Source organism: Empidonax traillii, unplaced genomic scaffold, assembly GCF_003031625.1.
Source record: "Empidonax traillii isolate 1590-97213 ecotype Southwest subspecies unplaced genomic scaffold, ASM303162v1 scaffold86:size2944007, whole genome shotgun sequence".
NCBI lineage: Eukaryota > Metazoa > Chordata > Aves > Passeriformes > Tyrannidae > Empidonax > Empidonax traillii.
In genome coordinates, this window is record NW_020955279.1 from 415282 (window position 1) to 443280 (window position 27999).

Genomic DNA, 27999 nt, shown 5'->3' on the forward strand with positions numbered 1-27999 from the left:
CCCCTCAGGCGCGGAGGGGCCGCTCGACCCTCGGCAGCCGCGGCTCGTTCAACCCGGTGGCGTTTCGGGGCTGACCCGGCGGCAGGAAGCGCCGGCGGCTCCTCCCTGTGCCCTCCCGCTCCTCCTCCTCCTCCTCCTCGCCCATGTCCATTCCAAGATGGCCGGTAAGTGGGGCCGGCGGGCGGGCGGGCGGCTCAGCCGGGGCTGCCCCGTCCCTCCGAAACCAACCTCCCCTGGTATCTCTCTTCTGTTTTTCGTTTGTAGGGATCCCTTTGTATTTTGTGGATTTGCAGGATGACTTAGATGATTGTGAGTAACTGTTTTTTTTTATTTTTCCGCTCCCCCTTCAGGCCCCCGCTCCCACCCCGGGGTCCTCCTGCCGCCCTCTTTCCCTCTCCGCATTTCCACCCAGGTGAGGGCGAGGGGAGGATGTTGAGGCAGTTCTGGCAGGTGAAGGTGTGCAGGGCACTGGGACCATCCCCGCTGGATCCGGGGGCCGCTGGGCTCGGTGTAAACAGCAGCTCTGCGATGAGCCTGGCAAAGCGCACGGGTGGCTCGAGGGAGCAGCCCCTCTCCTGTGCTCGGGGGGAATTAGGGAATTGATTTTTCAAGGCTGTCGAGGCTGCCGAGGACGCGCGTTCCGCTGTTCTGCATCCCCGGGATGTGCTGCCAGTGCACCTCGGCATAAAGGGGAAAATCGCCGTGTGTGCTGCGGTTGGGTCGCCCAAAGCCGTGGTTTTGGGGTTCAGAACCCTGTGGTGGGTTCCAGGGCAGGGAACAGCTCCATCCCAAGCCGCTGTAGTCCAGGGCTGTGTCTCAGAAGAGTCGGACACCTGTCAGACTCAACACGGCTTGGGAAGCGCTGTGATTTAAGGAGATAAAGCCTTGACTAGCAATGATGCGAACTTGTATTGCTTTAGAAAGCAGCTCTCTTTGTGGGGTGGTTTCACTGGCACTTCGGATGCTGGAATGACTGTTCTATGAAAAAGAAATGAAAAAGGATACTTGTATGTGTTTCTTGTGAGAAACTGTTATTTGTTTATCACAAGACCGTTACAGTTTATTAGCGCTTGAAAACGTGTAACAGATGCGTCCATCCCATCCCTTCCTCAGCTGAGCTTGAGAAAATGGATTTATTAAGAAAATGGTCTTCAGAACACCAGGGGAAATGTTGGGATACGAGTGGGATCCCAAGTCTTCCACTGGGAAGATGTGCAGGGATATTGCCTCTGTGGGAGGAGGTGGTTCTGTGGGATTCTGTGAGTTGTTGCTCTCAGTCTTTGAGGTCTAAAGGGCAAACAGCAGAAATAATTTCGGACTTAGTAGTGGTTCTGTTATGGGTTTTGGCCTTGGACTAGGGATGACCATCCCTAGGAGTGTTTGTTCTCCATTAGTGCTCAGTCTTTGGCTGTTTTGTTGAGACTGTAACACTTTTCTCTAGCGAATTGATTAACAAGTTTGATAATTCTAAGGCAAAACTCTAGTTAATAAAAATGGCCAGATAAAGAAGTTTTTGCCATAAGTGGAAATTAATAAGAGAAATTATCAGTTTCAGCACGAGCATATAAATAAATGTGCATTATTACTCTTTAAGTTCATTAATGTAGTTAGAATTATGGAATCAAAAGCTGTTGTCTCTATTGTAGCAGAGTTCAGGGGTCCCAGCTGAGATACTGCTGTGCTAATCCAGTGACTTAGGCTAGCGAAGAGTTCATGATGTGTTCTTGGAAAACTGCAGTGAAATAAGTCACTGGAACTGGATTTTTACTTTCTTAACTAAGTTGGTGCAAGTGTCATGCACGCTGAAGATCAATTCAAACAGAGAGTCTGGAGGATTACTCTGAATGTGGCAAAAGGCTGTAGTAAAATCTATCTAAATTCAAGTGCAGTTTGAAACTTGTTTTCTGTAAGATGCGATAATGGGTCATCTGGAAAAATAATTAGCTTATTTATGCCCTTTGTACATTTAAAAAGAAAGTATTTAAAGAATTTGTTTTTCCTTCTACTAACACCAGGAGGGAAAATAACCTCCTTGAGCTCATGAAACCGTTGCACTCTGCACTGGTATTTACTGGTTTGTGTTGTGAAATGGGAATTGTGGCACTGGGAGATGACATTGAGTGGCACGCTGAGATCCTGGGAGCTGAGTGTCTTACAGGCTCTAAGCAGCTTTGGAGTCTGGGGCAAAGTGAGGCACAGTGACCTCGAGTTCAGCTCTGGGTTCTGTCCCACTTATTCCTGTTCAGAGGTGGGACAGATTTCAAGCTTGCTTGTTTGATATAGTTAAATGGAAAAATACCAAATGTTAGATTTACCTGTGAAAGAGCATTAGGTAAGAAATACTAGTTCATTATTTGTGATTTACTTTATAGTATTCTGGTGTATTCTGAAAGCTGGGAGTACCTATGGCTTCTTTTTTTATGGAAAAAGAAAACATTCCTGAGAGAAGACAAAATGGATTCTGCCATGATTATTCCTTACTTGTGTGTAGTGAGAGTGTGTGGAAAAAATGTCAGGTATTTAACTCTCAATCCTGAGCATAAGTAGTAGTGCTCTGTTTTCTCTCTGGCCTTGGAAGCAACTGCTGTGTGCTTGGGTAATTTAAATGAATAATAGACCTACTCCATGTAGTAAAATTAAACATGCTCATCATGTTTACAAAACTAGTCCCAGGTGTGGTATTGTAGTCAAAGTTAGAATTGGGATTTATTTCACTGTCATTTGAATTGGTAGAAATTCTGAAATATTTGAAGTGAAGTAGTAAAAGCCTTCCTTTTAAAAGTGTTTCTAATTGGGGACAGGGGGGAACCAGCTGAAGTTAATGACAAGTATATTGATCCTAATTGTTTTCTTGAGCCCTAATAAATCTTTCTTTATAGCAGGTCACTAGGCTCAAAAAGGAGCTAGTGAGTGTGCAGTCTGTGCAGATTATTTGAAAATACATTTGTTATAACTATGGCTCTAAGGATGGTGAGAGTCGGGTGTGGATGTGGAGGATTTGTTGCAACCTCAGAGAGGAAATCTGCAATCCCACAGACACTGGAACTTCCCCTGAGCTGTCAGGGATACAGAGGCTTCTTCTGAAGCAGCAAATCTGGATGTTCAGATGCTGTGACTGGCGGAAAGTCCTGGAGCAGATCGATCCCGGATGGATCCGTGCATTGGAAATTGTTTACACTGGTGCAGATCAATGTTTTGAACCTCACAGACCCTTCTTTAAGGAGCAGTGGGGTGGAAATAAGGGTGTCAGTGCAATACATCATCATTCCACACAGCCAGGAATAATTAGCAGCTGTTTCTGATCACGTAGCTGTGGGTTCACTTGTGGTGTCTGTGTGGACATTTGGGATGGCAACACTTATTCTAATCCCACAGTTTTCTGCTGGTTGAACCCCACTGAGCTTGTTGAGCACGTTGTCTGCACGAGCAGCAGAATCTGGATTGCTCTACTCTCACCTGGGTTCTATAGAGACCTTAAACCAATCTGATTTCTATTTTTTTTTTTGTCCTGAGGACCCAGGTATAACATTTTGCTCCAAGTATGTTCAGATAATTTCCTCTCTAAATGAGCCTTATTTCTGAGAATGTTTTGACTCGTGATAAATAATTAGAGAGTTTTATGTATGAAGTAAGAATTTTTCTGTTGGAAAAATAGAGGGGTTTTCAAAATGAAAAGTGATTTATAATGGGTATTACTATAGCTTAGAGCCAAAGAATTTGGCTTGTTGTCTTCAGTGGTTGTCACTCTGAGCACATGTGCTGGTTTGCCAAGTTATCCCATTCCCTTTCCTTCTCACAGTTTTGCCTTCTGCCTGTCATCTGTAACTGTTACTGGATTAGGTGGCTCTTGGACTTGGTGAGGCAAATGTAATACTTGGGTAAAAGTCTGAAGCTACAGAGTATGCTTATGTGGAAAAGTCTGTAGCTGATGGATCTGCTGCAGGAAGCTCCCAACACGTTCCCAAGTATGGTGAAGGTGAAGTTTTTCCCAAATCTATCAGTCTGATTTCAATATGTGCAACCCTGTAACTGCAGTGAGAAAAATGTCCCCTGGGAAGTTGGAAACAGGCACAAGAATTTGCAGTTTAAAAGCAATGCAGTTTGAGAGTTGCTACAACTGTTAAAATTTCAGTTCCTTCTAATGGGACTTATTTTCCCTTTGCACGTGTGAGTCACTTTGTGGCAATTGTGTCAGCTGAGCCCTCTTAACTCGGAATGTGTGTGGTCACTGCGCTCCAAGGACAAAGTCAAGTGTGTTTAAAGCCAAGGATTTTGACAGTTGAGTTGAATTTCAAAGCTTGAATTTACAGGGCTATGTGCAAGTGTTGCACTCAACTTTATTAGATACAATATAAGGTTTATTTTTTTGGTAAACTGTGTCCGGTGATGTTCAGATACTCTTGAGGAAATAGTTATTGCTATCATGTATTCCACTGTAACATCTCTTGCTGACTCTTGGGTTGTTTGTTTTTTTTTTTTTTTTTTGTCTGTTACTTTTCTTGTCTTTCAAGTTGGATTTGAAGATTATGGGCCAGACTGTGATAGCATGAGGATAACAGCATTCCTGGATATCCCTGGGCAGGATAACTTAACTCCACTGGCTCGTCTAGAAAAATATGCCTTCAGCGATAATGTCTTTAACAGGTAGGGGTGCAACAGCCACACCTGATGAGAACTGAGTGCACTGAGGATATTAAGGTGTCACTGTGCCTTTTATTAATCTCCCAAACACATGCATAGTGTTATTTCTATTTGAATAACTTTTGTATAACATTTCCATGGAAAGAGGTTTTTGTTCCTGGTTATCTGAATAAGTTCTCTTGATTCCATCTTTCTTTGGTTGGGATGTAGAATGGTCAGAGGTCTATTTAAGGTGCCCATTTACATTGGATAAATTCCCTTTGTGTCCTATCTACATGTTTTTGGCTGGATATTAATGGCAATTAATGTTCTTCACTCCACAGGCAAATTATTGCCAGAGGTCTTTTGGATGTCTTTCGAGATTTCAGTAACAATGAAGAAGACTTTCTGACTGTAATGGAAATAGCGGTCAGGCTCTCTGAAGATGCAGGTTTGAAAGCTTTGTTTTGCTTGGTTTTTTAATTTTTTTAGTGTATTTTACATAAGCTGCAATATAGAAAGTACTGACATTCAGTTTTGAGAGGCAGTGAGTGAACTAAGGAAATTAAGTCATCCAACAGCAATGCCTGTCAGGGAAAACAAGATCAATTTTTCTCTGGTTTTGAAGTATGTTGTGTGGTAGATAAGATGTTAAATGAAAGCTTCTTACTTAGAATAAGGCCTGAAGTAATATTCTTCAAGAAATGTATTAATCTGACTGTGTGGTGTAGGTGACACAGAGCAGTTGTGTGTTTTAATGCCTCATGTGCATGCCCTTGTGGTGAGTGGGTTTTCCAGCTACTGCTCTCATTTTATCAGATTTTTTTTGGAACTGATGCCAAGTCTGAACTATGATGTATGTGAGGCTATTCCATTTTATTCAGTTTCCCTTGAAGAACAAGCAAGCTGTGATGCCCTTTCTATATTTTGATTATTTTCATTTTCCTCTATTGCGAAAACAAAAAGAAAAATGCTACTTTTTCCTTAAGGTACCTGATCCTAATTTCCTAGTTACTAATGCAGTTTTGCCTTTTATTTCTAGAGCCAACTGTACGTACAGAGCTGATGGAACAGATCCCTCCCATTGCCATTTTCCTGCAGGAAAGCAGACCAAATTTCCCAACAGCATTTTTTGAATACCTTATGCCCATAGTGGTGAGATACCTCACAGATGTTAACAATCAGGTAGGAAAAGCAGACAGCATGAGTTGAGTTGTTGGAAAATCCTGTGTGCTTCGGTGAATTTAAGGCATGGGGAAGAGATAACAGGAAATTCCATGCTGATTGACACCTGGCTTTTATGCAGTGCTCTGTGTACTGGTGTCAGCATATTTTGCTGTGAGGTCTGGTAATATTTTTATTATCTGCCTTGGCAGATAATGGCAAACTTACAGCATTTGCCCAGCAGCACATGGATGGGGTCTGTTACAGGAGTCATGACTGCAAATCCTCTTTTATGCTTCATCTTTTGGCTTCTCCTCAGAATACACTGAAATGTCACCTAATGATTGTATTAAACTGTAGTCTTTATTATTAATTCCTCATGATCATAAAACTGAGAAGTTTTTTCAGGGTTTGCTGTGTTGGTTTTTTTAACTTGTACCTGTGTGTTCATTGAAAAAAGTGGGGTTTTTTGTGGTTCTTGTATCAGTAAATGTTGTTTTCACAGTGACAGACTGGTTTTGTGTTCCTGTGTACAGGTTAGAAAGGCAGGTCAGGAGGCACTGCTGATCCTGCTGGAACAGGACCTGGTGGCTCAGAGTGACATTGAAAACAAGGTGTGTCCCATCCTGCTGGACCTCTCTGCCCCTGACAGTGATGATGAGTACAAGGTGGAAGCTGTGAATGTAAGTTTATAGCATTAAATTATAATGGGAATTAAGATGAGGTCCAGGAATAATACTGCCATTCAATAAGCAATCAAACTTTTTGTGTTTAGTCTTTAAGATATTTGCATTTTTAGCTTAACACCACAAGTCTTTAATTTTTATTCTGAATTCTTGAAAATACCACGTTTAAAGGGACCATCTTTTATACTTCAGGATGCTAAATGATGTCAAAATGGTACCTGAATAACTTTAAAATTGATCCTTGGCAGCCTTGTTTTAATTCTTCTTAAGATTGTTTTACTCCCCAGCAGTTTCTTTCCATTTGCTCCATCAGGTTTCACAGTAAGAGAGATGTGTCAGTGATGACCTATCTGAGTTCTGAAGTGTTATGAAAAAAACATTGCCTGGTGACTTGAGGGAAATCAGTTGACTCCACAGAAAAGTGCTGGTGTGTAATTACATTTCAGCATGGATATCTGACACTTGACCTGTAAAATATTTTACCAGCTAGATTTTCCTCTTCCTTGTTTGGGAGTTGGGAATTGCTTAGGCAGTTTTCCAGGATGACATCTGAGAACCAGATGCCTTTTAGGAGTTGGAAAATTTGTAGGAAAGTCCTTGAATGGTGTTTGCCTTCGTTCTTATTTAGCATCCTATTAAAAAGGCAAACATCTATTCCTAAAAAGGAATGAAACTTATTTTTTGTGGAGGTAGAAAGCTCCAACATTTTTGGAAAAATAAAAATAGATGAGTACTGTTAATCTGACAACACTTGTGTAAGCATTACACTCCTGTTGCTGCAGGCAGAGCAGTCGAGTAGGAAGGTGCATGGGGGGAACCCCTTGCTTTTTCCTGTTACAAATATAAGAATTACAAAAACTTATCCCAGAAATTGGGAGCTGAAAGAAAACAGTCCAAAGCACCTGATTTTTTCACAGCAGAAACAGGGTTTGTAGTGGTAGTTTATTTTGGAGTCTGAGCCAGTAAAGAGCTGGGACTGTGCATGTTTTCAGGTATCTGACCAGTCCTGCTAAAGCCCAATGTCTTCCCTGCATGCTGCAGTCTGAGATATTTCTAATGTGCTTAAAGAGTGGGGTTTTTAGAAGTGCAATGGGATTTTTCTCTTCTCCATACAAAATCCCAGTGTATGCCCCATTGTAAACACCTTGAAAACAGACACATTAATGAAAGTCTCTTTAACCAGATCAAAGACAATGAATTACATGCAGAAATGTTGTGTTCAAACACAGGGGAATAGAATGATTTAAAATAAAAGCTGTAGTCGTCCTTCACATGAAACAGGTGTACGAAAATTTGAATAATGTGTAGCAGTTAAATCTGTTTGACTTTTGCTGTCTTGCTCTCTGAGGTAATTTCTAGGAGGAATATTTGGCTGTGTTTACAAGCTTTATAGTTCTCTTCTCCTTCCACATCTCCCTTTGCTGTGTTTCAGATAATCTGTAAAATGGCCTCCATGTTGAGCAGAACAACAGTTGAGCACATGCTGCTTCCTCGTTTCTGTGAGCTGTGCAGCGATGGGAAGTTGTTCCAAGTCCGAAAGGTTGGTGTGTTTCCAACTCTGAACTACCTAAAAATGAACTTGCATGTTGCTGTTCAAATCCCTTCCTAAATAATTTAGTCATTACTTGAGCTCTGAAAGCATCTGGAAGAGCAGTTTTTATTTATTGGCACAGTTATAGCTTCTGTGGTGCAGTAAAGAAATGGATAACAGACCTTGGTGAACAGCTTTGGTCCAGCAGTTAAACTGGCCTTGCACATTTCATAGTTCTGCACAACTTTTTTTTAAAGCTGCTCTGCCTGGTTATAGGATGCAAACAAATTACCTCATCTCTACCATCTTATTTGAACCAGAAATTCAAAAGTAATAGATATTTGAGACATCCTTCCTTTAATTTTTTCTTTAATCTGTTGCTCTTGAAAGGAGAAATCCCAGAAGTGTAATACTTTAATTCATGTTTGAGTACAAAAGGAAACTTGTAGCATAAGAAGTCTTAAAATATTTGAGTAGACTTAAGGGTCACACAGAGCTCCAGCTTGGTCTGTAACATAAGCTGCACTTGCTGGAATTTGAGCTGCATTATAGCCTTGTAAATAAGCTCATAAAGTGAACGGAATTAGTATTAACGCAGTCATGTCTTAATTGATTTCAGATTTTGGCAACATCTTCTTTCCAGCATGAGGGGATGTCCCTTTTGCCTTAATTACAGCTTCTGTAAATGCCTGTAAATGGCACTCACTTGAGCCCTTGGTTAAACTCTGCCTCAGCAAAGTACCCAAGCCACGTCGAGCCGGGATAGTTCTGTCAGTACACCTAAGTCCTGACCCTGGTGTCGTGTGTTCCCCTGCTTTGGGTTTGACAGCTGCTGCTCAGAGTAATTTAAACTTCCAAGCAGGCTGATTGTCCCTTCTGTGGTTACTGGAGTGGATGATGCTCCTGGTGCAGAAAGCTTTGTCGCTATTGATTTCCCAGGCATGTGGCGAATGGACACTTGGTGGAACAAGCCTTTGTTTGGGAGGGGTTAATGTTACCCACTGTAGTTACAGGGCTGAAATTGGAACAGTCCAAACGTGTGCAGTTGTTTTGGGGGATAAATAATGCATGGGGAAGTTGATAATAAGACTAATGCCCTTGAAACAGGCACTATGTTATTAATGGCTTTTTTATTTCTTAGATTTGTGCAGCTAATTTTGGTGACATTTGTAATGCAGTTGGGCAAGAAGCCACAGAAAGACTGCTGGTATGTAAAACCAAATCAATTTACAAGACTTGCATTTCTCAGTTCAAAAAGTTTAATAATGAGCTCTTTTATTGTCTTCTGTATAAATTAATCAGCAAGGATGGGTTTTTTTAATTGATTAGGCCTTGGTTGCAATTACATAGCAAAACTGGGAATGGGGAGAAATGCAGATTTCTTGTTTTGCAAAACACATTTCAGAATATAACTGACAACAGATATAAATAGATATATATTTATATATGTGTATACATGCTTTAGAATGACTGACTCACCCTTTTTTTTTTTTCCCAGAAGTAGATAATCAATCAGGTCAGGATTTCAGGAAAATTAGGCCATTAATAATTCTTTCTGTACTCCCTTATTGCATATAATTATACATGAAATCCTAATGGATTAAATGGGAGACAGCTAGGGGTTTTTCCCAATTCCTTCCACTAGTGTATGAATTTAACCTGTTTCTGTTTCTTCTGTTCTTCACTTCGTTCTCTCGAGCTGTCCTTGTGTCCAGTTTTCAGACAAATGCCTTGATAGTGCTGTGGACTTTGTTTAGTCTTTAAATAGTCCTGGTTTTGCTTGTTTCTGGCAGATTCCCAAGTTCTTTGAGCTGTGTTCTGACAGTGTTTGGGGCATGAGGAAGGCCTGTGCCGAGTGCTTTATGGCAGTGTCCTACACCACATCCCCCGAGGTTCGCAGGACCAAACTGTCCCCCCTCTTCATCAGCCTCATCAGTGACACCTGCAGATGGGTGAGTAACTCACCCTGGAATTGAGGCATCTTCCCACACACATCCTGGGAAACAATGGGCAAGTCCGAGTGTGCTCTAGAAGGGCTCTGAAGAACATTTGCTTGAGATTAGAGTCTAACATACTAAAAATTCTTTTCTTAAGATAGATTCTTATTTTTCCTCTCTCATTACTTTTAAAGAACTCCATTGATAGAAATTCTAACTGTAAATACACTTCTGAGAGAAGGTTGCTTGTGTTAAATACATTGAAGTAGGGAGGGAAGTCCTTCAAATTTATAACTTTTAAAAGATTTCTGTACAGTGATTGTAGCTCCATGTTTAATATTCTAACGGGAGCCCCCGGTGGTCTAGGGGAAATGACACTGCACTGTCACTGCAGAGACCCGGGTTCGATTCCCGGTCGGGGCCCCTCCCCGGGCAGATGGAGCTCGTTAGCCCATAAGGCAATCCATCTACGTCCTGAGGACCTCACTGCCACTGTCCAAGCGTGCTTGGCCCCGGCAGATGAACCTTGGGATTAAAGGGTGGGCTCAGTTCCGCGCACACTGTGTCTCACCTAAAAAATCCAATGCGCAGGCTGGAAGGTGTAAAGACCTTCCCCGGTTCTTCGTTCGCGAAGACTGGCCATTACTTACATTACTATTCTAACACCCTTTGCTCAGGTGGCACTTATTTGGTAATTGGTTATATTTTGTGTTAAATGGAGCTAAAAAATTGCACCAAATTCTGATTTTTTAACTCTGTGGGAGCTGCTGAAGCCTGACTGTTGTTCTTGCACCCCCAGGTTCGTCAGGCTGCTTTTCAGTCTCTTGGCCCATTTATTTCTACCTTTGCGAACCCTTCAAGTGCTGGGCTTTACATTCGGGAAGATGGGACACTGAGTATCCGACCTCCAGCACAGGATGTGAATTCCAGTTCCTGTCAGCCCAACAACAACGTCACTTTAACGTCCCCCAATGCAAATGCTACGTTGTCCAGGTAAATTGTGGGAAAAGGGGTGGTGTAGTGGAAGGGATTAAAAAGAAGTTAATTGGGTTTGTTGCTTGTCAAGGCTAAAAATCTCAAATTGAGAATATAGTTTCAGAAAAGGTGTGAAGAGTGAGACCACACATTTGAGTGTAGCCACTTTATTGAAATATTCACTTTGGCTTCGCAGGAGGGTCAAGGGGAAAGTGGTGCAGTAAAGTGTAGTGGGAACGTAAATTCTGTCTTTCTGTAGAGAAAAGCTTCTGTTGTTGCTGGTGTCTTTTGTGGATTATTTCACTGAAAAGCTGTTGTCACAGAGTATTTCAGTAAGTGTGTGTGTGTCTGTCACCAGCTCGGAACAACCAATGGAAATCAAAGCAGTAGCAGCGACTGAGGAGATTTCAGCAGCAGTGACCACAAAGCTCTCTGAGCACCTGAACAAAGACACGCGGGAAGGAGGTTCAGATTGTTGCACCAGTCCTGGAGAAGAGGTGTCTCACCTGGCTCAGGGTGACAGAGCTGGTGCTGGTGTCCCTGAGGTCACCAAGGACAGCAGTGTCCCTGGGACGCCCTCGAGGTGTGGTGAGGATGTGTTCAACACGTTCCTGTACTGGCGCCCTCCTCTGCCTGACATCACCCAGGAGCTGGAGCTGCTCCAGTTCAAGACTGAGAAGCACAAGGAGAGCTGTTCTGTGCCATGCAATAACTGTGTTGCTAGCAGTGAAATAAAAAAGGTTCTAGAAAGCTTACAAGAGCACATAAATGATCCAGATGTTCAAGGTGAGACTCTGGAACAGTAAAATCGTGTTTTTTCTGAGCAGGTTTTCTCCTGGCCTTTACAAAACCTCTGATTGCTTTTTAATTGACTTGGTGTTCACAGGGTTATGAGCCTTCCTTGAGCAGTAAATTATAGTAGAAGGTTATGCAACAGCCTTTTTCGTAATACCTGAGTTATTTCTAGAACAGCTGGGGAAGTGTTCCTGGCTTCTGTTTGCATGAGAAATAAATGGATCTAACTACAAAAGGGAAAAGAGCTTGTTAAAGGCAGTTTTAGCAGATTCCCAGTGCTGTAGGTACCGTGGTTTTAGTGAGAGTGCTACCTGTGATCAGCTGAATTCATCTAATAGCTGGCTGAGTGAGAATAGCCCTAATTCCAAGTTATCCCTCCAAGCCACCCAATACAGGCCCGTTGTGGAACACATTGAAGTGATAATGGCCTGGTAGTGGGGTCCAAGGGTGTTTCCTGGACCAGAGCCCTCTTTGTCATCCACAGTCAACTCAGTTTCTTGTTCCACCAAGTCTCTTGAGTGCTCCAGAGTAAGAGGCTTTTTCCTTCCAAGAGCAAATGTTTGTGAACACACCATTTCTGTGCAGCTCATACTGGGCTGCTTTTTTCAGAGGAGTTAATTACAAGTTTAATGCTTTTAAATGCAGAAGGGAGACCGAATAGTCATTGTCTGTGTTATACAGCTCAGGTCCAAGTGTTGTCTGCTGCTCTCAGAGCTGCTCAGTTTGATTCTGTTGGTGACTGTGAGACCAAAAAAATGGAAGAAAGCAGTGGCAGTCTCCAGAACAAAACCATTTCAGATGAAGCAGCTGTTTCAGATGCTGCCTGCACCCAGGTGCAGGAGGACACTCCTTCATCCCCTGCCTCCCAGGAGAACATCAGTGACCACTCAGCCACCACTCTGCTGAAGAGCACAGTAAGTAACTTTGTGCTCCATGTCCGAAAGGAGTTGCTGCCTGCACGAGTGCTGGGTGGGTTTGGGTAGTCCCTGCCATAACTGACCCACTTCTGATCCAACCCCTTGAACATTACCAGACCACAGCTCTCACATCCTGCTTACTCTGGCTAAGAAAGAAAAGCCATTGAGGGCTATCATTTCTGTTTGCACCCAGGTGACCCAGGGGTTAGTTTGGCAGGAGTCTTGCAGGATTTTTCCTGATCAAATGTAGCAAGTGCAGTCTCACCTCTTCCTGTAATGGCTCTAATTTTAGTCTTTTATCTCCAGACAGGAGGCTGAATCAGGTGGTGACATACTTGCAGTTCCTGGTTACTATGTGTTGATTACAACATACAATTAGGAGTAAAAGGAATTGTTTGTACGGTATTTAATGTTGCTGGAGCTAAGAGTGAAACAAAAAGCAGCTTGTCTGTGAACAAAAACTGGACATAAAACATGTCTGAACAAAAATGTAAAATACTGTGGGAACTTCGGAGCTTTGTGTGGTTTTGTCCCTTTAAACTTTTAGTTCTTTTGTAGCTTTTTGTTGATATTTGAGGAGAGGAATTCCCAAATGATAGATCCGGGAATTTCCATCAGTTTTTCCTAAAATATCTTTTAAATAATAATTTTTTTTATTATGATCAGAATTAGATTAAGTCTGACTCCTGCTGCCCTTGTTGCTGCCATGGTCTGTAGTGTTTGCCTCGGTGTCCAACCCCATTGTCTCTTTGTATTTGCATAAACACACTGGACAAAGCTCTGCCTGTGCAAGGCTCTGAGCTGCACTGGCCTGCTGGGTGATGCTTTGAAATAACCCAAACAGCACCAAGTCTCATTCATTTCACTGCCCAGCTCCTCCTTTTGCAGGACTCAGAGGAACACCGCAGAGGAACCAGTGTATTTGTAAGGAAAGAGCAAGAAAATAATCCACCCTTTGAAGATGACAAGTCAAAACTACAGGTGATTAAAATAGCATCTAATGGCTTTAGTGGAGTACTGGATACAGTTCATCTTCCCCCTAATGCGGTGATGGCTCCTGCAATGGCTCAGCTGCAGAACGTGAAGGAATGCTCTGGGATTTGAGGAGAACCCTGTTTTAAATGAGAAAATCTGAAACATTCTGTTGCCTTTTTGGTGCCTTAGAGGTGACCTGTGCAGCCAAGGCAGGCGCTGACTGGCCTGTTTCGTCACTGATTTTGTCTTCAGCAAAGAAGAAGTTTTCAGCTTGGTTGATTAATGGTGACTGTTCCTTGCTGACTGCCCAGTCCCCATGAGAGGAGAAAGAAGTGCAGGAGTCGTACCCTTGGGGAATGTCCCCCACCCAGGGGTGCCTTGCCATGCTCTGTTGTGCTGCTGGCAGATTTGGGAGCAAGAGAACCGGAGCACAACAGGTGAATTGAATTCCCATGTGTGTCCCTGATCCCTGTGTCTCCACAGGACATCATCCCTCAGCCCTTGCTGGAGCAGTACCTGTCCATGACTGACCCCGCCCGGGCCCAGACCGTGGACACGGAGATCGCCAAGCACTGCGCCTACAGCCTGCCCGGCGTGGCCCTGACCCTGGGCAGGCAGAACTGGCACTGCCTCAAGGACACCTACGAGACACTGGCCTCAGATGTACAGGTAAAGAGAAAGGAGGTTTGTAACGATAAATCAGAATTTTGAGGAATTTTTTGTTCACTTTGCATAACTGCACTGAAGCTATTATAAGATCATAATTCTTATAAGGGATTAAATATGCACTAAAAATACGAAATTTAAGACTTAAATCAGACTTCCTACTGCTGTGTAACCAGCCCTGTTTGTTCTGCTCTGTTGATCCTCACACAGGTGTAGTTCAAAAACCTGTCAGTTGTAGTTTGGTGCCTGATGTAGTTCCCTGTTGCCCTGTTTGCAGTGGAAGGTGCGGAGGACTCTGGCTTTCTCCATCCACGAGCTGGCAGTGATCCTGGGGGATCAGCTGACAGCTGCTGATCTGGTGCCAATCTTCAATGGATTCCTGAAGGACCTGGATGAAGTGCGTATCGGTGTCCTCAAACATCTCTATGACTTCCTCAAGGTAGGGAAGTGCAATTAACTTCTTCATATACATTTTTTTCTGACTCCATTATATTAAGAGTTTTTTAATGAGCTCTGCATGTCTGAGGATCTAATTAATGTTTAATTTTGTGCAAAGCTGCCATTTTGTGTGTGTTTCTATTCCTTTTTTAATGTGCCTCACTTTTCTTTTGTCTCATAACCCAACAAAACATCAAAACTGAAAACCCGTTGTAAATGTGTTTGTAAATGCTGGTGGCTGTTATAAAGAATTAGCATTTTGGGCAGTCCAACTGGAAAGTTGGCCCAGCAGCATTTATGTTTGGGGGTGGGAGACAAGAGAACAGGTCCTGGTGGGTAATACACACAAATCCTTAGTTTTTTGTGCCCAGAGATGGTGCTTTGATGGGTGTCCTTGCCAAAGTACTTTTTTTTGGATATCAGTCTTGTGTGTCCAGGCACTCAGCTGGTTGTGCACAGTTTTGGGAAGCATCTTGTCAATGGTCACTTGCTTTCAAGTAGGAAAATGCCCACAGGTGTGAACAGAGTAACACACCAGAGAACTGCAAGTATTGAGTTGTCTCAGTTTTATACCAGTCATGTTTCTCCTTCAGCTACTTCATGCAGACAAAAGGCGAGAGTACCTTTACCAGCTTCAAGAATTTGTGGTGACTGATAACAGCAGGAACTGGAGGTTTCGTTACGAGCTGGCAGAGTATGTAATCTTGTTCACTTCTGATTTTTAATCTGTGCTACTAACTTGGAAATAGGCAATTACATTCAGAAGTCAGCACATCTGATTGGGAGCTAAAATTTAAACCATTCTTTAGTAGTGAACTAAATTTAAAAGCCGCTGGCTGTTAGGGTTGTTTTGTGGGAGCTGGGGGGTGTTTGGGGATTTATTTTGTTTTGTTTTGTTCAAGTTGTGTTGTAATCAAGTGTGATTGAAACTTAAATGTCTGTGATTACACTAAAATGGAGATCTGGTTTACTGACAGCTAATGAAATATGACCATCTGATAGATACTATTCAGTGAGGTCTCAGAATTTGTTTAGTTCTAGGCTGCCTTGCAAAAATCAGTGAAATGTATGTAAAAACTAATTTTTCTAACGTGTAAGAAAGAAAAAACAGTTCTTAAAAAGTAAGTTGATTAATTTGGTGTTTCTAAGGGATTGTATAATGAAGGTAGAACAACATCCCACAGTTCTTTTTCTACAAGCCCTGTCGATATTTGCAGCACCTTTGTAGGCACAGTTTGGGACTCAAATCTGACCTTCATAGTGGTGGTGTTGGTGTGTTTGGGCTGGTGAGGCTTCACTCTCCCTCTGTAGTTTGGCACAACAAGCAAGGAGGTTCCACAGCAGTCCCCTGACCCCTAGTGGGGACCTGCTGCTGTGGCTGCTGCTCTGTGCTGGCTGCACTGAGTCCTGGCAGCTTCTGAGGTACAAACAATTATCTGAAAGGCAGATTTCTACACTGAGGCAAATAGTCAGTTTGCACTTTGCAAGAATGTACAGGATGTTGGTTGGAAGTTGCCAAAGAAACTTCTTGTTTTACTTATGGTTGTAGCTTTTGTTATTATTTAAGATAATTTTGATATATTGATACATGTAGTTTGGGTAAGAGTTTTTCTTGGACTCCCTGGTGGATTGAAGTGTGTGAGAAGAACCAACTGCTCAGGGGCTCTGTCCTGACTGTGGTACCTTGGTGCTCCTTCCCCACGTGGAACAGATGCTGAGTGGGAGCAGCTGGTGCTGCAGGTGGGAGAGGTAATGATTTCCTTCATGTTCCAGGCAGCTGATCCTGATCCTGGAGCTCTACAACCCCAACGATGTGTATGACTACCTGAGGCACATCGCCCTGACTCTCTGCGCCGATAAAGTCTCTGAAGTTCGGTGGATCTCCTTCAAACTGGTAGGGCATTGAGTTCCCTTCCTGGCAGGAGAGCAGGAAAATGACCCCAGAGAGGGGTATTTGAAATCACTGTTTTTTCAGACAAGCTGTGTGAATTGAGACATGTTTTGGTAAACAGTACGGAAAAGGGTGAAATTAAAAATTTATAAAATACTTCGAGTTGTCCCTCTGCCACAGATGTTAAAATCTTCCTCTGTGGTTGTGTGTGAATGATAAATCTTTTCACCTGAATGAAAGCCAATATGTATAAGATCTGGAAAACCTTCCTCCAGTTCTGGGGAAAAAAAAAAAAAACACAACAAAACACAGAACAACCAACTACTGATCTTTCCTAATTTCTTAGGAAGTTCATGGTAATGCCATCATCCCACAGATGCCCTGAAGGAGTAGAAATATTCCTTCAATCTCTTCCTTTTTCTTCATGGCACTGTGTAAAGGAGCATTATTTTCATTATTTTATTGCCGGTCTTAATGCTGGTGGGTTTTGGTTCAGGTGAGCAAACAGCTTTTGGGCTTTTTCTAGAATAAACACAGAAATTTATTAAAACCTACAAGCACAGCTGCCAGCACTGCATGCAGTGTTTGGTGTCCCCTTGTAGAATTCAAATGAAATTACGGGTTTTTTTAACTCCAAGGGCTACAACTGAAGTCTCATCTGTTCTTTTTGTTCCTTTTCCCCTTGCTTTGCCCCCCAGGTTGTGGCAATACTTCAGAAGTTCTACACAAACAGTGCAAATGCACTGGGGTTAAATTTCATCAACGAGCTAGTCGTGAGGTTCCGTCACAGCTCCAAGTGGGTTGGAAGACAAGCCTTTGCCTTCATTTGCCAGGTTGGAATGTTCTCTCTCTGTTTCTGTGTGTACATTCCATTTAGAGCCAGTTTGGGGCTTTAGCTGCAATGTGGGCAAAATTGGAATCTGGACTCCCAATGTTTTTTGTCATTTCTGGGCTCTGATTCTGGGGGTTGACAGGGCTGGTCCAGCTCAAAGCTGTGTCTTTGGGGCTGTGCCTTCAGCTGCAGTGGCTGAGCCTTGGACTTCCTGGTATCCCAGTGCTTAAGCCAGGAATTAAGTCCCAAACTGAGATGCGTGTTTTTAATACCTGGCCATGCAAAGAAAAAGGGTGACAAGAGCTCTTCAAATTACCAATGGGTGCTACATGCCAGGAACTATTTCCTTCTTTATTGCTGCTTACCCACCCCCTCCAAACCAAAAGTGCTTCATTCAGTAGCAGTGGGGAGCAAGGGTTGAATGTTCCAAGGCAAAAGGGTGATGACAGCCAAGAGAGAAACACTTTCTAAAATATAGCCGAAAGAAATTTGCTGTTGTTGGATCATCTTTGGCTGAACTTTGGAATGGTAAGATGTTTTCAGAACAGGAGTTCAAGGGCTGTGCTTATTTCACCCACACAGGGTAGGGATGTTCAGAGCTTTTCTTTATTAGGCCAAATGAAGGACAGGATGGAAAGAAATGGCACCCATTGTATTTTAACCCCAAATCTTGCTTTGCTGTGCCGTGTCTGTCCCTAGGCCGTGGTGGAAGAGGAGTGCATGCCCGTGGAGCAGTTTGTGGAGCACTTGCTGCCCAGTCTCCTGAGCCTCGCCTCAGACCCTGTGCCCAACGTCAGGGTCCTGCTCGCCAAGGCCCTCAGGCAGACACTGCTGGAGAAAGGTGTGCTCATGAATTCCCTTGGAAAGGGCCAGCATCTCGGGAACGCTGGCTTTCCTCTGCTCAGTTCATTGCAAGGCTCTCAAACAGGATCACACATTGGTCTCTGGGATACCGCGTTTAAATTCGGACTTGGGAGCGTAGATTTAGGAATTTTAGGAGTGGCTTTTCAGCCCTGGAATATGGGATGATCCTCCCTAGAGGGCCTGAAGTGGCGTTGTTAATCCAGCAGGACCCACTTGGGGGCGCTGTGGCCTCGCCGAGAGCGGCCGAGGCGGCTGCAGGGTTTGGGATCCATCGTTACAGTTTCCTGTGTTACCGTTCATTAAAAACAACAAAATAACCCCAAAATATCCCTGGTTATTCAAAGAAAGATGCACAGAAATCTCTCCTATCTTTTTTCAGAATAAAGCATGGAGAAGGTTTTGGATAGCACTGTACAGTGGCAGGTTCCTGAGCCTGCTTTCGCTTGTGGAGACATTTCCGTTTTGGGCTCAGCAAAAAAAAAGAATTCTCTTTAGAAGTATTTAGGTACCTAACAAGATGAGTCAGAAGCAGCATATTTTTCCTTCTCTGTCAGCTTCCTTGGCTTCCTGTAGTTTCTGTAAGGAGACTGTAAATTGGATAAGCTGCCCCAGATGTTTTTGGCATCCTCTGTATTTCTGCACTATTTTTCCCTAGGGTTTGTTCTTTTGAATTTGATTAAATTTGTCTTTTTTCTCCCCTTATTCTAGCTTATTTTAAAAGTGTTGGCAATCCTCATCTAGAAGCTGCAGAAGAGACCATTCTGGCCCTGCAATCTGACCGAGATCAAGATGTGTCTTTCTTTGCCACCATAAAACTAAAACAGGGTAACCTGGACAATATTACCATTGACAAACAAAACTGACGAGTTGTTCTGCAGCAGGGGCTGAACAGCAGGACAGTTGTTCACCTTGTGGTTGTGCTGGTGTGAGTAATGTGGGCAGATAAGGTGGGTTCTGTTACCTGTTTGAGCAGGAAATGTTCCAGTCTTCGTTTCACGACCTCATTTCCTCTGCCCCGCTGTGTTTGATTCCCATGAGTAATCCCGTCTGGTTTTCCCTCTGTAAATGTGGGTGATGGCTCTGATCTCACCTGCAGCTCAGTATTATCTGTAAAGTCTTACAGCACACTCAGTGTTTCAGTGTTAGTTGGAATTCACATTTCATTTTTGAACAAAACAAAACATTTCCAGTAACACCAGGCTGCTACAAGCTTAAAATGGTTTCTGATTCTTAAAACCTGATTATAACAAACTTCTCTGAAGCTCTTTCTTTCTTCACCTTGTATTGCAGTTTTTGTATTGTTTCAGCTATTGCATTTATTTGAAAAAAGTGTATATATGTGAATAGTTTTGAATTGTAACAAAAAATTAATGAACTGAATTCTGTATCAGTGGAAAAAGCTCCTAAAACATTTCATTTTTTAAAGTAGTTACACTGCTAGAATTAAGGCATGGGTCATTTTTACTTAATATAATGTGATATTTTTCAAAGCACAGAGAGGTCAAGATTCTTTGTATATTGTGACATTTCTATTAATTTGTTACTTCTGAGCTACACTCTTACAGGTGTTAAATCATAACAACAGCCCTGTTATTTCTGACCACCCTCACACGTCACTTGGTGTTACTGCTGACTCTCCTGGGGTAGGGAGAGTGTAGATTTCCCAAGTGGAAAGTTCCTCATTCTGCCCCAGCAAAGGTCACTTCAGCTGAGGGATTCAGTTCGTGCAGCACATTCTGTGTCTGTACAAGGGTGTCACAGGGTGTTACAGGCTGCAGTTTGTTTGTTTTACTCGCCTCGTTTAACAAACACCTTTCAACCTGCCCAGTGTTTACATCCCAAACAGCTTTTCCTGAGAAACAAAGGACCTCTAAATCCTGAAAACCCCCGGATCAGAACCGTTCCGGGGAGAGGTGGGGACAGTTTGCTCTGTGACTTCTGTGGATTGGTTGGTGAGGTTGGGGGCAAACCCCAAAGGAAGGTTACTGCAGGTAAGGGGAAGCAGGAGGTCCTCTGTGTCCTGACACAGGGGTTTGGAAGAAAGAAAAAAATATACAGATAGAGCAGAGTTGTGGTGGGAAAATTGAATAACTGGGGACAGTTGGAAAAATGATAAAGCCAATACTTTTGCTGGGCCCTGGATCCCAAATCTGCAATAATGAGGGGCCTGGGAGGGGAGAAAAAAAAAAGCCATTTTTATAGTGGGGATTGAAACTGTCCTGTTCCAAAACTAATGCTTAAATACTAAAGAAATGGCTCCAGGGGGTAACAGTTCCTTGCTGAGGAGGGTCCTTTTCCTGCCCAGACCTACATAAGGTCTCCCCTCGTGTCAGTCAGAGTTCACATGGGGAAGGTATAACAGAAATGGCTGTGGTGGCTGGGTTTGAGTGGGCTCATCTGCAGTACAAGGAGGTTCCTCAGCTGGGTTCTGTGTTTTGGGAGGGCTCAGTTGTGTGGAAGTTCACCTGTCATGTATTATATAACCTGTACAGTATTTGTAACAAGTGGTTTCCTTGTGAGATCACAAACTGCTCTTTGGGACTGCAGGCAGAACTCGACCACTGCTTCTGCAGCAAACACTGTAAACTCTGTAAACTCTTTAATGTTCTACATTTAATTTTTTACAGTTTTTTTTTTCTTTTTTATAATTTAAAACAAATACTTCTTCAGTACAGACTTTTTATGATTGGTATTTCTTAACAAAAAGACCCCTCAAGTTAATTTTTTCTAGTTTGAATATCTTTTTCTAATGCTGGCATTATACTGGTATTTTCTAACAGTTCAGATTTTGTAAGGCCTTTCTGACAAGGTTTGACTTCTGTTTTTTATTATCAGTTCCTTAAATTTCTCAGCACTGAACAGATTTTTTTTTTAAAGTGTGTGTATATGTAAGTATGTTTGAAATACACTGTATATAAATTAAATACCTTGAACATAACCCAACCCAGGTTTCTGTTTGTCAGATCACCTTAAATAGTTTCCTTGACTTGCAATAATCCCCTGGAAAACACAAGCTTCCATATGTTTAGCATGTTTGGTTAGTGATCACTAGGAGTTTTAACTAGACGTGTGTAAAGGGTAAGCCACCAGCTATAAAAGTTCTCTAAAAGGCTAAAGAAAGCTCTTTGTTTTTAACAATATTTTGGTACCTCTCTGGCTCCCAAATTCCTGTCAGTTTGAACAATAAGATTTCAATGGAGCGTTTGAAACCCTTCTGTCACAGCTGCATGCACTGACGGGGGCCAGCACAGTTTTGGGGTGGGGTTTTTTGTAGCCTGTGCAGGGCTGTTAAACAGATTTACCCTCTCCAGGTTTGTCTTTTGGCTTGAGTTCTAAACTAGAGGTGGTTTCAGCATGACTAGGGCTGCACTTTACGTCTTGTCCAGGACAAATGGACGCAGTGGGCACAGCGGGGTGTTCACTGAGGCCTCTGGGCTCTTCAATTATGCAAAGAGATGTCTTTGAAAAGCCAGCTGGGGCAAAGGGGGGGCTCACAACAGCAGGGAGAATATCCCTCCATTCCTGGCCAGGGCACGTGACAGTAACGGTGATGGGTGCAATATTGCTGGGGTGCTGCAGGGAATGCTCAGGCCCCTGTGATGCAGAGTGTGTCGGTGCTGCTCCCAGTTCAGCCCCCTGGTGTCGCTGGTCCCCCGTGGGACGTCCCCGTGGCCTCGGCTGCGTCTGTGCACGGTGGGGTTTGGACCTGCTTAAGTGGGGACACTCTGGAAGTGTCTCTTGTTTGTCAGAGTAAAGAATCTATGTAACTTTCTATTTGTATTTATCTCAATAAATCCGTGACTGTTTTATAAACCATCTTGTGGTGGGTGAGATGTTTGTGTGTTCCTTGGGTTAATGAAACATCTTTCAGGTGTCTGACCAGGGCTGAATGTGGAATTTTTCATACTGAGCTGTAAAAAAAAAATCCATTAGGTACCCAGAGTTGCAAATTAGCTCTTCTTGCACTTTTTCCTCCAAGTGAGCATGCCACAAGTGCTTCAACTCATCCTGATGGCTGGAAAACGCCTGCATTATTTTAATTCAGCTGTCTGCCATTTTACATGTCACTTTCTCAACAAGATGCTTAATCCAGGTGGTTTTGTATAGATAGAAGAAACAACACAAAGAATGCATAAAATCCTTTTCCTTGGTTATCTCAAAACACCATTAGAAGGCTGAGGTTGCCTGCTCTTGGGTGTTCCTGTGAGGCCAAGGGCCTTGGCTGTGTTATGAGAATCAGAGGCACAAACTGTTTGATATCCCTGTGTATTAAAGGTTCTCCCTACCAGGTATAAAGCAGGAAACAGAAGGATGTGCCTCAAGAACAAAGGGTCTCCTTTCAAATGGAAGGTGTGTTGGCATAAGAGCCCCACAGAAAGACTGGTGACACTTATTTTTGAGAAATAACCATTCAGCTTCCACTTAGAGCTGAGAAAACCACCGTGGAAGATGCAGCCCAGCATGGAAATGGTTTTGCCGGAGGACCAGCAGCACGAGCACCTGAAAATTGCTCCTGAGAGGCCTCTCAGCAACCCTGCAGAACTGATGTTTGGGTTTATTACCAAAAGAAAAGCTCTTCCTGAAAGGAATGTGATACAGGATTGTTTCTCAGGTAGTCTGGGTTTAGGAGCTGTCTCTGGAATTGAGGCCCAAGGTCTTGGCTGCCTCTTGTAGAGTCTGGGCTCACGTGGCCAGTGCTGGGTGTCCTCTTGCCCCAAAGCTCAGGTCAGCTTCCAGTACACTTAAGAGGAGGACTGCAAAAAGGAACAATTTCTAGATGATTTTTATAGCACTTAATAGCTACAGATGAAAGGAAAAGCCAAAATAATGTTCCCTCCAAGGGATAGCTGAGAGTAAATGTCATTGGAGAGCAGAGAATCAAGTGGGGCAGAGTAACAGGACACAAGCAGGGAGGGGGTAGCTGATCCAGGGGGATTCCTGCAGTGAGCAAGCAGCCCTGGTTGATAGCTGAGAAGAATAGCACTGAAAGGTCTGTGTTTATTCTGCAGAGCCCACCTGGGAGTCACTGAGGACTCGACAGGCACCACATGGAGTTCCCGGGAGCAGAGCAGAGCAAGGAACGAGTGGAGCTTCCCTGGAACTGGCTGTGGCCAGCACAGAGGTCGTGTGGGAAGGGCCAAGTTTCTCCTGAGACGTGGTAATGCTTGGGGACCGATCCTCCTCTGGCACAGCAAACCCCCTTCCTGCTTCCCAGGCTGCAGAATCGCCCCTGAACGGCCTCGTGTGTTTTGTGTTTGGGGAGGGGAGTGTGTTCACCCACCAGTGCTGAGGTGGAGACAGGAATAACTGATGATCTTTTACAATGAGCCATCTATTGATGGCACTTCCCTGCCTGTGTGGATATAGAACTTGTTAGCTCAGGCAATTTTTAAGCAGAAAGAAAGAGAAGCTTCTTGTTGTACCTGTTCCCTATTTACCAAGAGACACCAGTGGTGCAAACACTGTGGCAGTCCGTCCATTCACTTCTTAAAATGATCCAAATGGGCAGAAACTTAAATGCCAGAGCACTTACAGCTTGTAAAACCCCACAGACATCAGGATAGTGGTACTGATTGGGCTCTTGCATGTTGTTTTTCTCTTAGGAAAGAGAACTGTAGTCAGCTTGCAATCTCCCTGACATTGTTCGTGAAGGAAGCAGACAAAAAGTACCAACGAAACAGAAGGGCTGCAATTTAGTTAATTTATGCAAAACACAATCAGCATTCAAACTGGGAGTTACCAAGCAGAAATGTATTGATAGAAAAGCCAAAATATTCTCTGTGCATAAATTGTGAAATATTTAAAATAGAATTTCAAGAGACTCCTGGAACTCCCCTGACTAGAGGCCAGAGAAGATGCAGCAGTGAATTCCCGAGGAGTGCAGAGGTACTGATTTAATCCCTGACACCTCAGGCTGGAGCAGCTCTGCTGGGACACAGGAACTGGTATCAGTAAGGAAAACCAAACAGCTTTTTCAGAAGAGGGATTAGAAGGGAGGGTGGTTGCTCATAAAAGATGGTTGCAGAGGATCCGTGCTGGGAGAGGGAAGAGCAGTGAGGAGGGACTAAAGGGCAGAGAAATGGGAGGAACTGCAGGTGGGGAACATCATTCTGAGGGTGGTTTGTCTAGAGCCCAATCCGCACAGAACCTGTGCACACACACTCTCTCTGCCTTCATTTCTGGGCTCTGCAGAGTTCCTGAGTTGGGAGCACAGCGTTCAAAGGCAGCCAGAATCCACAGGGAGCTGTGCCCGAGGATCCTGCTGACCAGGAACGTTTCGAGAGGAAGGTGGTTTGCAGAGGGGAGCCAAAAGCTATTAACTTTCTCCTGTGCTTCCAGCAGCCCGTTTGGGTTGGTTTGGTGCCTGAGCCAGGCTGCAATTGAGGTCAGTGCTTTGGTTTCCCTTCAAGCTCCAGTTCTCTATACACTGTTCTGTTTGTAACGTTTGCTTGACATGACTGTCTGCTCTGGGTTGAGGGTGTTTTTTTAGAATTCCTGTGTGTACAAAGCTAATAAAGGAACTGTCAGCTCAGAAAGCCCCTCTTAAAATACAGCCCTGCTGGTTTGGGGTAAGAAATGCACAGATCCCTTGGCCAAGCCTCCTCTGTGGAATTTGTGATGCTGTTGCAATTCCTTTGGCTTCCAGTAGCCAAACAACCCCTGGGGTCAAGCAGAAGTCAAGGTATAAAAATGGCTGGCTGTGAGCCCCTTACCTGTCAGCTGCCACGTGTTGGAGGGATGTGGGGACTGCAGCCCTTCTGCTCCCTCAGCTGCTGAGTGTTTGTGGGCATAATTCAAATGTGTGTGTGTGTGTTTGAATTCCAGCTTTTATTGATTGAATTGGTCCCTGATAATAAACAGTATAAATAAATCAGGTGGGAGTTAAAGCATTGGGGAGGGGAAAATTAAATTCAGTGCAGTGACCTCGAACAGAGTGTAATTTCAGAAGTGCCTTAAATATGCTGATGGCATAAAATAAGGCTGGGGAAGTTGGAGGGGAGGGGAGAGAGAACAAAACAAAATGATTTGGATTTATCAGGATTGCAGGCATATATGGCTTATGCAGTTTATTGTAGGGGAGTGTCAGTCATGAGGCCAGGGACCAAAAGTGATTGGAGAGCCGTGGGAATGAGGGGGATGTGGACACAGATCTGAGCATGGGCAGCACCAGGGAAGGCTCTTCCTGGGAGCAAAGCAAAGAGGAAGAGGATGGGGGGGATACAGCCATGCCAGCAGGAATTACAGGGACAGTCAGGCCTTGTCAATTGGTGTAAAACATTAAAACATGCAGGAATTCTCTCGGGCTGCTTTGATAAAGCCAAAACTTTCCAGAGGCTGAGACGAGTGTGGGGCTGTTGCAGGTGAAGAGAGGAGAATCCAGCTTTTGATGTTACAGGAAACAGGAGCTGTAACTGAGCTGCCTGATAGTTCATGGTTAGTTCATCACACTGACTTCAAACTAGAAAAATAACAAAATGCATTGTTTTGGACTGGTGAGCACCCTGACAGCCCCAGGAAGGCAGAGAGAAACTGGAGAGTCCTTCCAGTTGGCTCATGTAGAGGTAGACCCCGTAGGTTTGAAAGTACTAGTTTTCTTCTGGTTTCCTTTCCTTCTTTTTAGTTATTTTAATTTTTTTAATGTTTGATTTGTCCCTTAAATTGTCAGGTTTTTTTCAGTTGTGGCCAAGTAGCTTTTGAAACTCTGCCAAAGGCAGAAGCACTAAAAGGAGAGCTCTGTGCACTGAAGGCCATCCATGTCCTTGCAGCTTCTGTTGTCCTCTCAGGTACCATATTAACTGTCCTTGTTTAAAAGGGCTTTCTCTACCTTGATCTATATCTCTAAATGTCATTTTTACACACATTTCCTCAGAAGAAATCAGATATTTGAAAACATAACCTTCCTGTCTTACCTTGTAGCACCCCAATTTCATTTATGTCTGGAAAGATTCCCAATAGCTGATAATTTCCAGTATCTTAACACCTGAGGCATATCAGTAACACCCAGACCTCTCTTTTCCTTTGAGTCCTCCCTGCCTGGTGCTGCATCACAGGAAACCCATCACTGTTTGGAAGCCACAGGTTTAGTTTGCTATAGCTGAGTAGGACAGGGTTCTGGGAGAGGCTGGACACGCTCTGAAATGTGTTCTGCCCCCCCCGAGCCGGCTCCTCCTGGGACTGCTGCTGCTGTTACAGTCACGGAGACAGAGGGGTGACCTCCACCTTGGTTCTCCCTCTGTTCTCCACAGCAAGCAGTCAGCAGTAGCTGGAATCTGCATCCTTGGAGTTCTGTTGTCAGTTTGGGCTGTTGTCACACACTTAGCCAATACCCTCCAGGAATTTTATTTCTTATTCACATGCACACTTAATGTCCTTCGTCATTAGACTGAAGAATGTTAACCTTGTCATAGTTAGTGACTGGAAGCAGAAAAGTCCTTTTAATTCTCAGGGGAATGAATTCTAATTTTCTGCTTGTCAGAAAGTGACATTTTACATATTTTTCTCTTATTTTCCCCACCAGTTTAGTGCTAAATTTAAATGTGTGTGTCACAGGAACAGACCTTTAGTCTGTGCTAAACACCCCAAAAGCCTTGGCTGGTGTCCAATGTATGAGAGCCTTGACCAAGAGCTGCTGCTAAAGCTCATTTCATGCACTGCAGAGAAGGGGAGGTGAGGATGGGAAGCTGGAGATAAGGGGTTATCTCAGAGGGCACATTAACATTGCATGTCAGGATGCGTTTTTTTTTCCCCTCTAAAATATGGATGGATGAAAAGCAGCTCATCTGGAATAAAATGTCCAGTGAAGAAACAAATTATGTTAATCAAGCAGACTAGTATTTGTCATAAAGATGTGACACCTTCTATTTAATGTCACAAACTACTGGGAGCCTTTGAAAAATGTCCTGGTGGGAAGGAAAGTTCTCTGCAGATACTGAGTTCACTGTTCTATGAAAGGGAATAACTTGTCTTGAAAATTAGATGACATTTATGGCAAAGAGAACTAATCCTCCCACAGATTACAGCTGTTCACTGCATTGTTGTGCTGGTGGTCTTATCAGTGGATATTTTATAAGGTTCTTTCCTTTTTTTTCTTCTTTTTTGGATGCAGGTCCGTAAGCCTGTTCTGAGGAGGACATTGTGTGCTGGGAGCTGGATGTATTTTGAGAAAGAGACACCACTACAAAGAACTCTTGAGTTTAAATTGCAAAGATGGATGAGGTAAAATTGAGGGATGGTTATTTTGCTTTTCACAGATGGGAGCTGAAGCAGGGGAGGTGACTGTTGTGGCCAAAGTCACCCTGGGAGTCCGTGGAATTGCATCCTGATCTTTGAAGTACAGTTCCAGTATTTTACCATATATTGTCTGTGTGTTCCCTTGCTGATGAATGTGCACTGATATGCACATGTGTCATGAGCCAAACATGTTCTGCATGTGTTTAGCCAAATTCTGACCTGAGGGACCTGAGGAGTGTTTCCAGGGCTGTAAAGAAAAGCAGTTGATTTAATTGAATTATGCCTTAAAAAAATCTGTAATTTTTCAGGGAAGACTGAGGTGAACCAGGTGAACAAAGTGACCTTTTGGAACCCAAGGACAGGACCAGCTCTGCAGTCTGGCTGTCACTGCCCACATGGGACTGTTCAGGAAGGAGCTGATCTCAAGCTGTCCATGGCTAGTGCCTACCCCAGTCAAATACTGATTTTCTCAGCACT

The 27999-nt window shown here is 43.5% G+C and overlaps 1 protein-coding gene and 1 long non-coding RNA gene across 5 annotated transcripts; both read left to right on the forward strand.

Moving 5' to 3' along the window:
- The first annotated feature begins 26 nt into the window (after positions 1-26).
- Positions 27-21221, forward strand: LOC114056220 (serine/threonine-protein phosphatase 4 regulatory subunit 1-like). Of its 2 annotated transcripts, XM_027881241.1 has the most exons (20): positions 28-164; positions 265-309; positions 4512-4644; positions 4965-5071; positions 5663-5805; positions 6321-6467; positions 7903-8010; positions 9143-9208; positions 9795-9953; positions 10738-10931; positions 11272-11699; positions 12390-12622; positions 13514-13606; positions 14084-14269; positions 14544-14705; positions 15298-15398; positions 16478-16598; positions 17294-17428; positions 18127-18268; positions 19000-21221. In XM_027881241.1, exons 1-20 carry the CDS (start codon positions 158-160, stop codon positions 19152-19154), a joined length of 2865 nt encoding a protein of 954 aa, XP_027737042.1. In that variant the 5' UTR covers positions 28-157; the 3' UTR covers positions 19155-21221. The 2 variants fall into 2 exon arrangements, with proteins under 2 accessions (XP_027737043.1, XP_027737042.1); XM_027881242.1 differs by lacking the exon at positions 265-309 and having other exon boundaries at positions 27-164.
- Positions 21222-21926: 705 nt separating this feature from the next.
- Positions 21927-27766, forward strand: LOC114056223. Of its 3 annotated transcripts, none has more exons than XR_003570954.1 (4): positions 21927-22641; positions 22720-23449; positions 24484-24676; positions 27543-27766. It is a non-coding gene; the product is annotated as an uncharacterized LOC114056223 (long non-coding RNA). The 3 variants fall into 3 exon arrangements; XR_003570955.1 differs by lacking the exon at positions 27543-27766 and having other exon boundaries at positions 22720-22903; positions 23301-23449; positions 24484-25614; XR_003570953.1 differs by lacking the exon at positions 27543-27766 and having other exon boundaries at positions 24484-25614.
- Positions 27767-27999: the final 233 nt, after the last annotated feature.

Bases quoted from the DNA above. Each gene is read 5' to 3' on its own strand.
- LOC114056220 (XM_027881241.1), top strand. The intron at 5,806-6,320 runs GTAGGAAAAGCA...TCCTGTGTACAG, and splicing joins TCACAGATGTTAACAATCAG to GTTAGAAAGGCAGGTCAGGA. The intron at 11,700-12,389 runs GTGAGACTCTGG...TGTGTTATACAG, and splicing joins AAATGATCCAGATGTTCAAG to CTCAGGTCCAAGTGTTGTCT.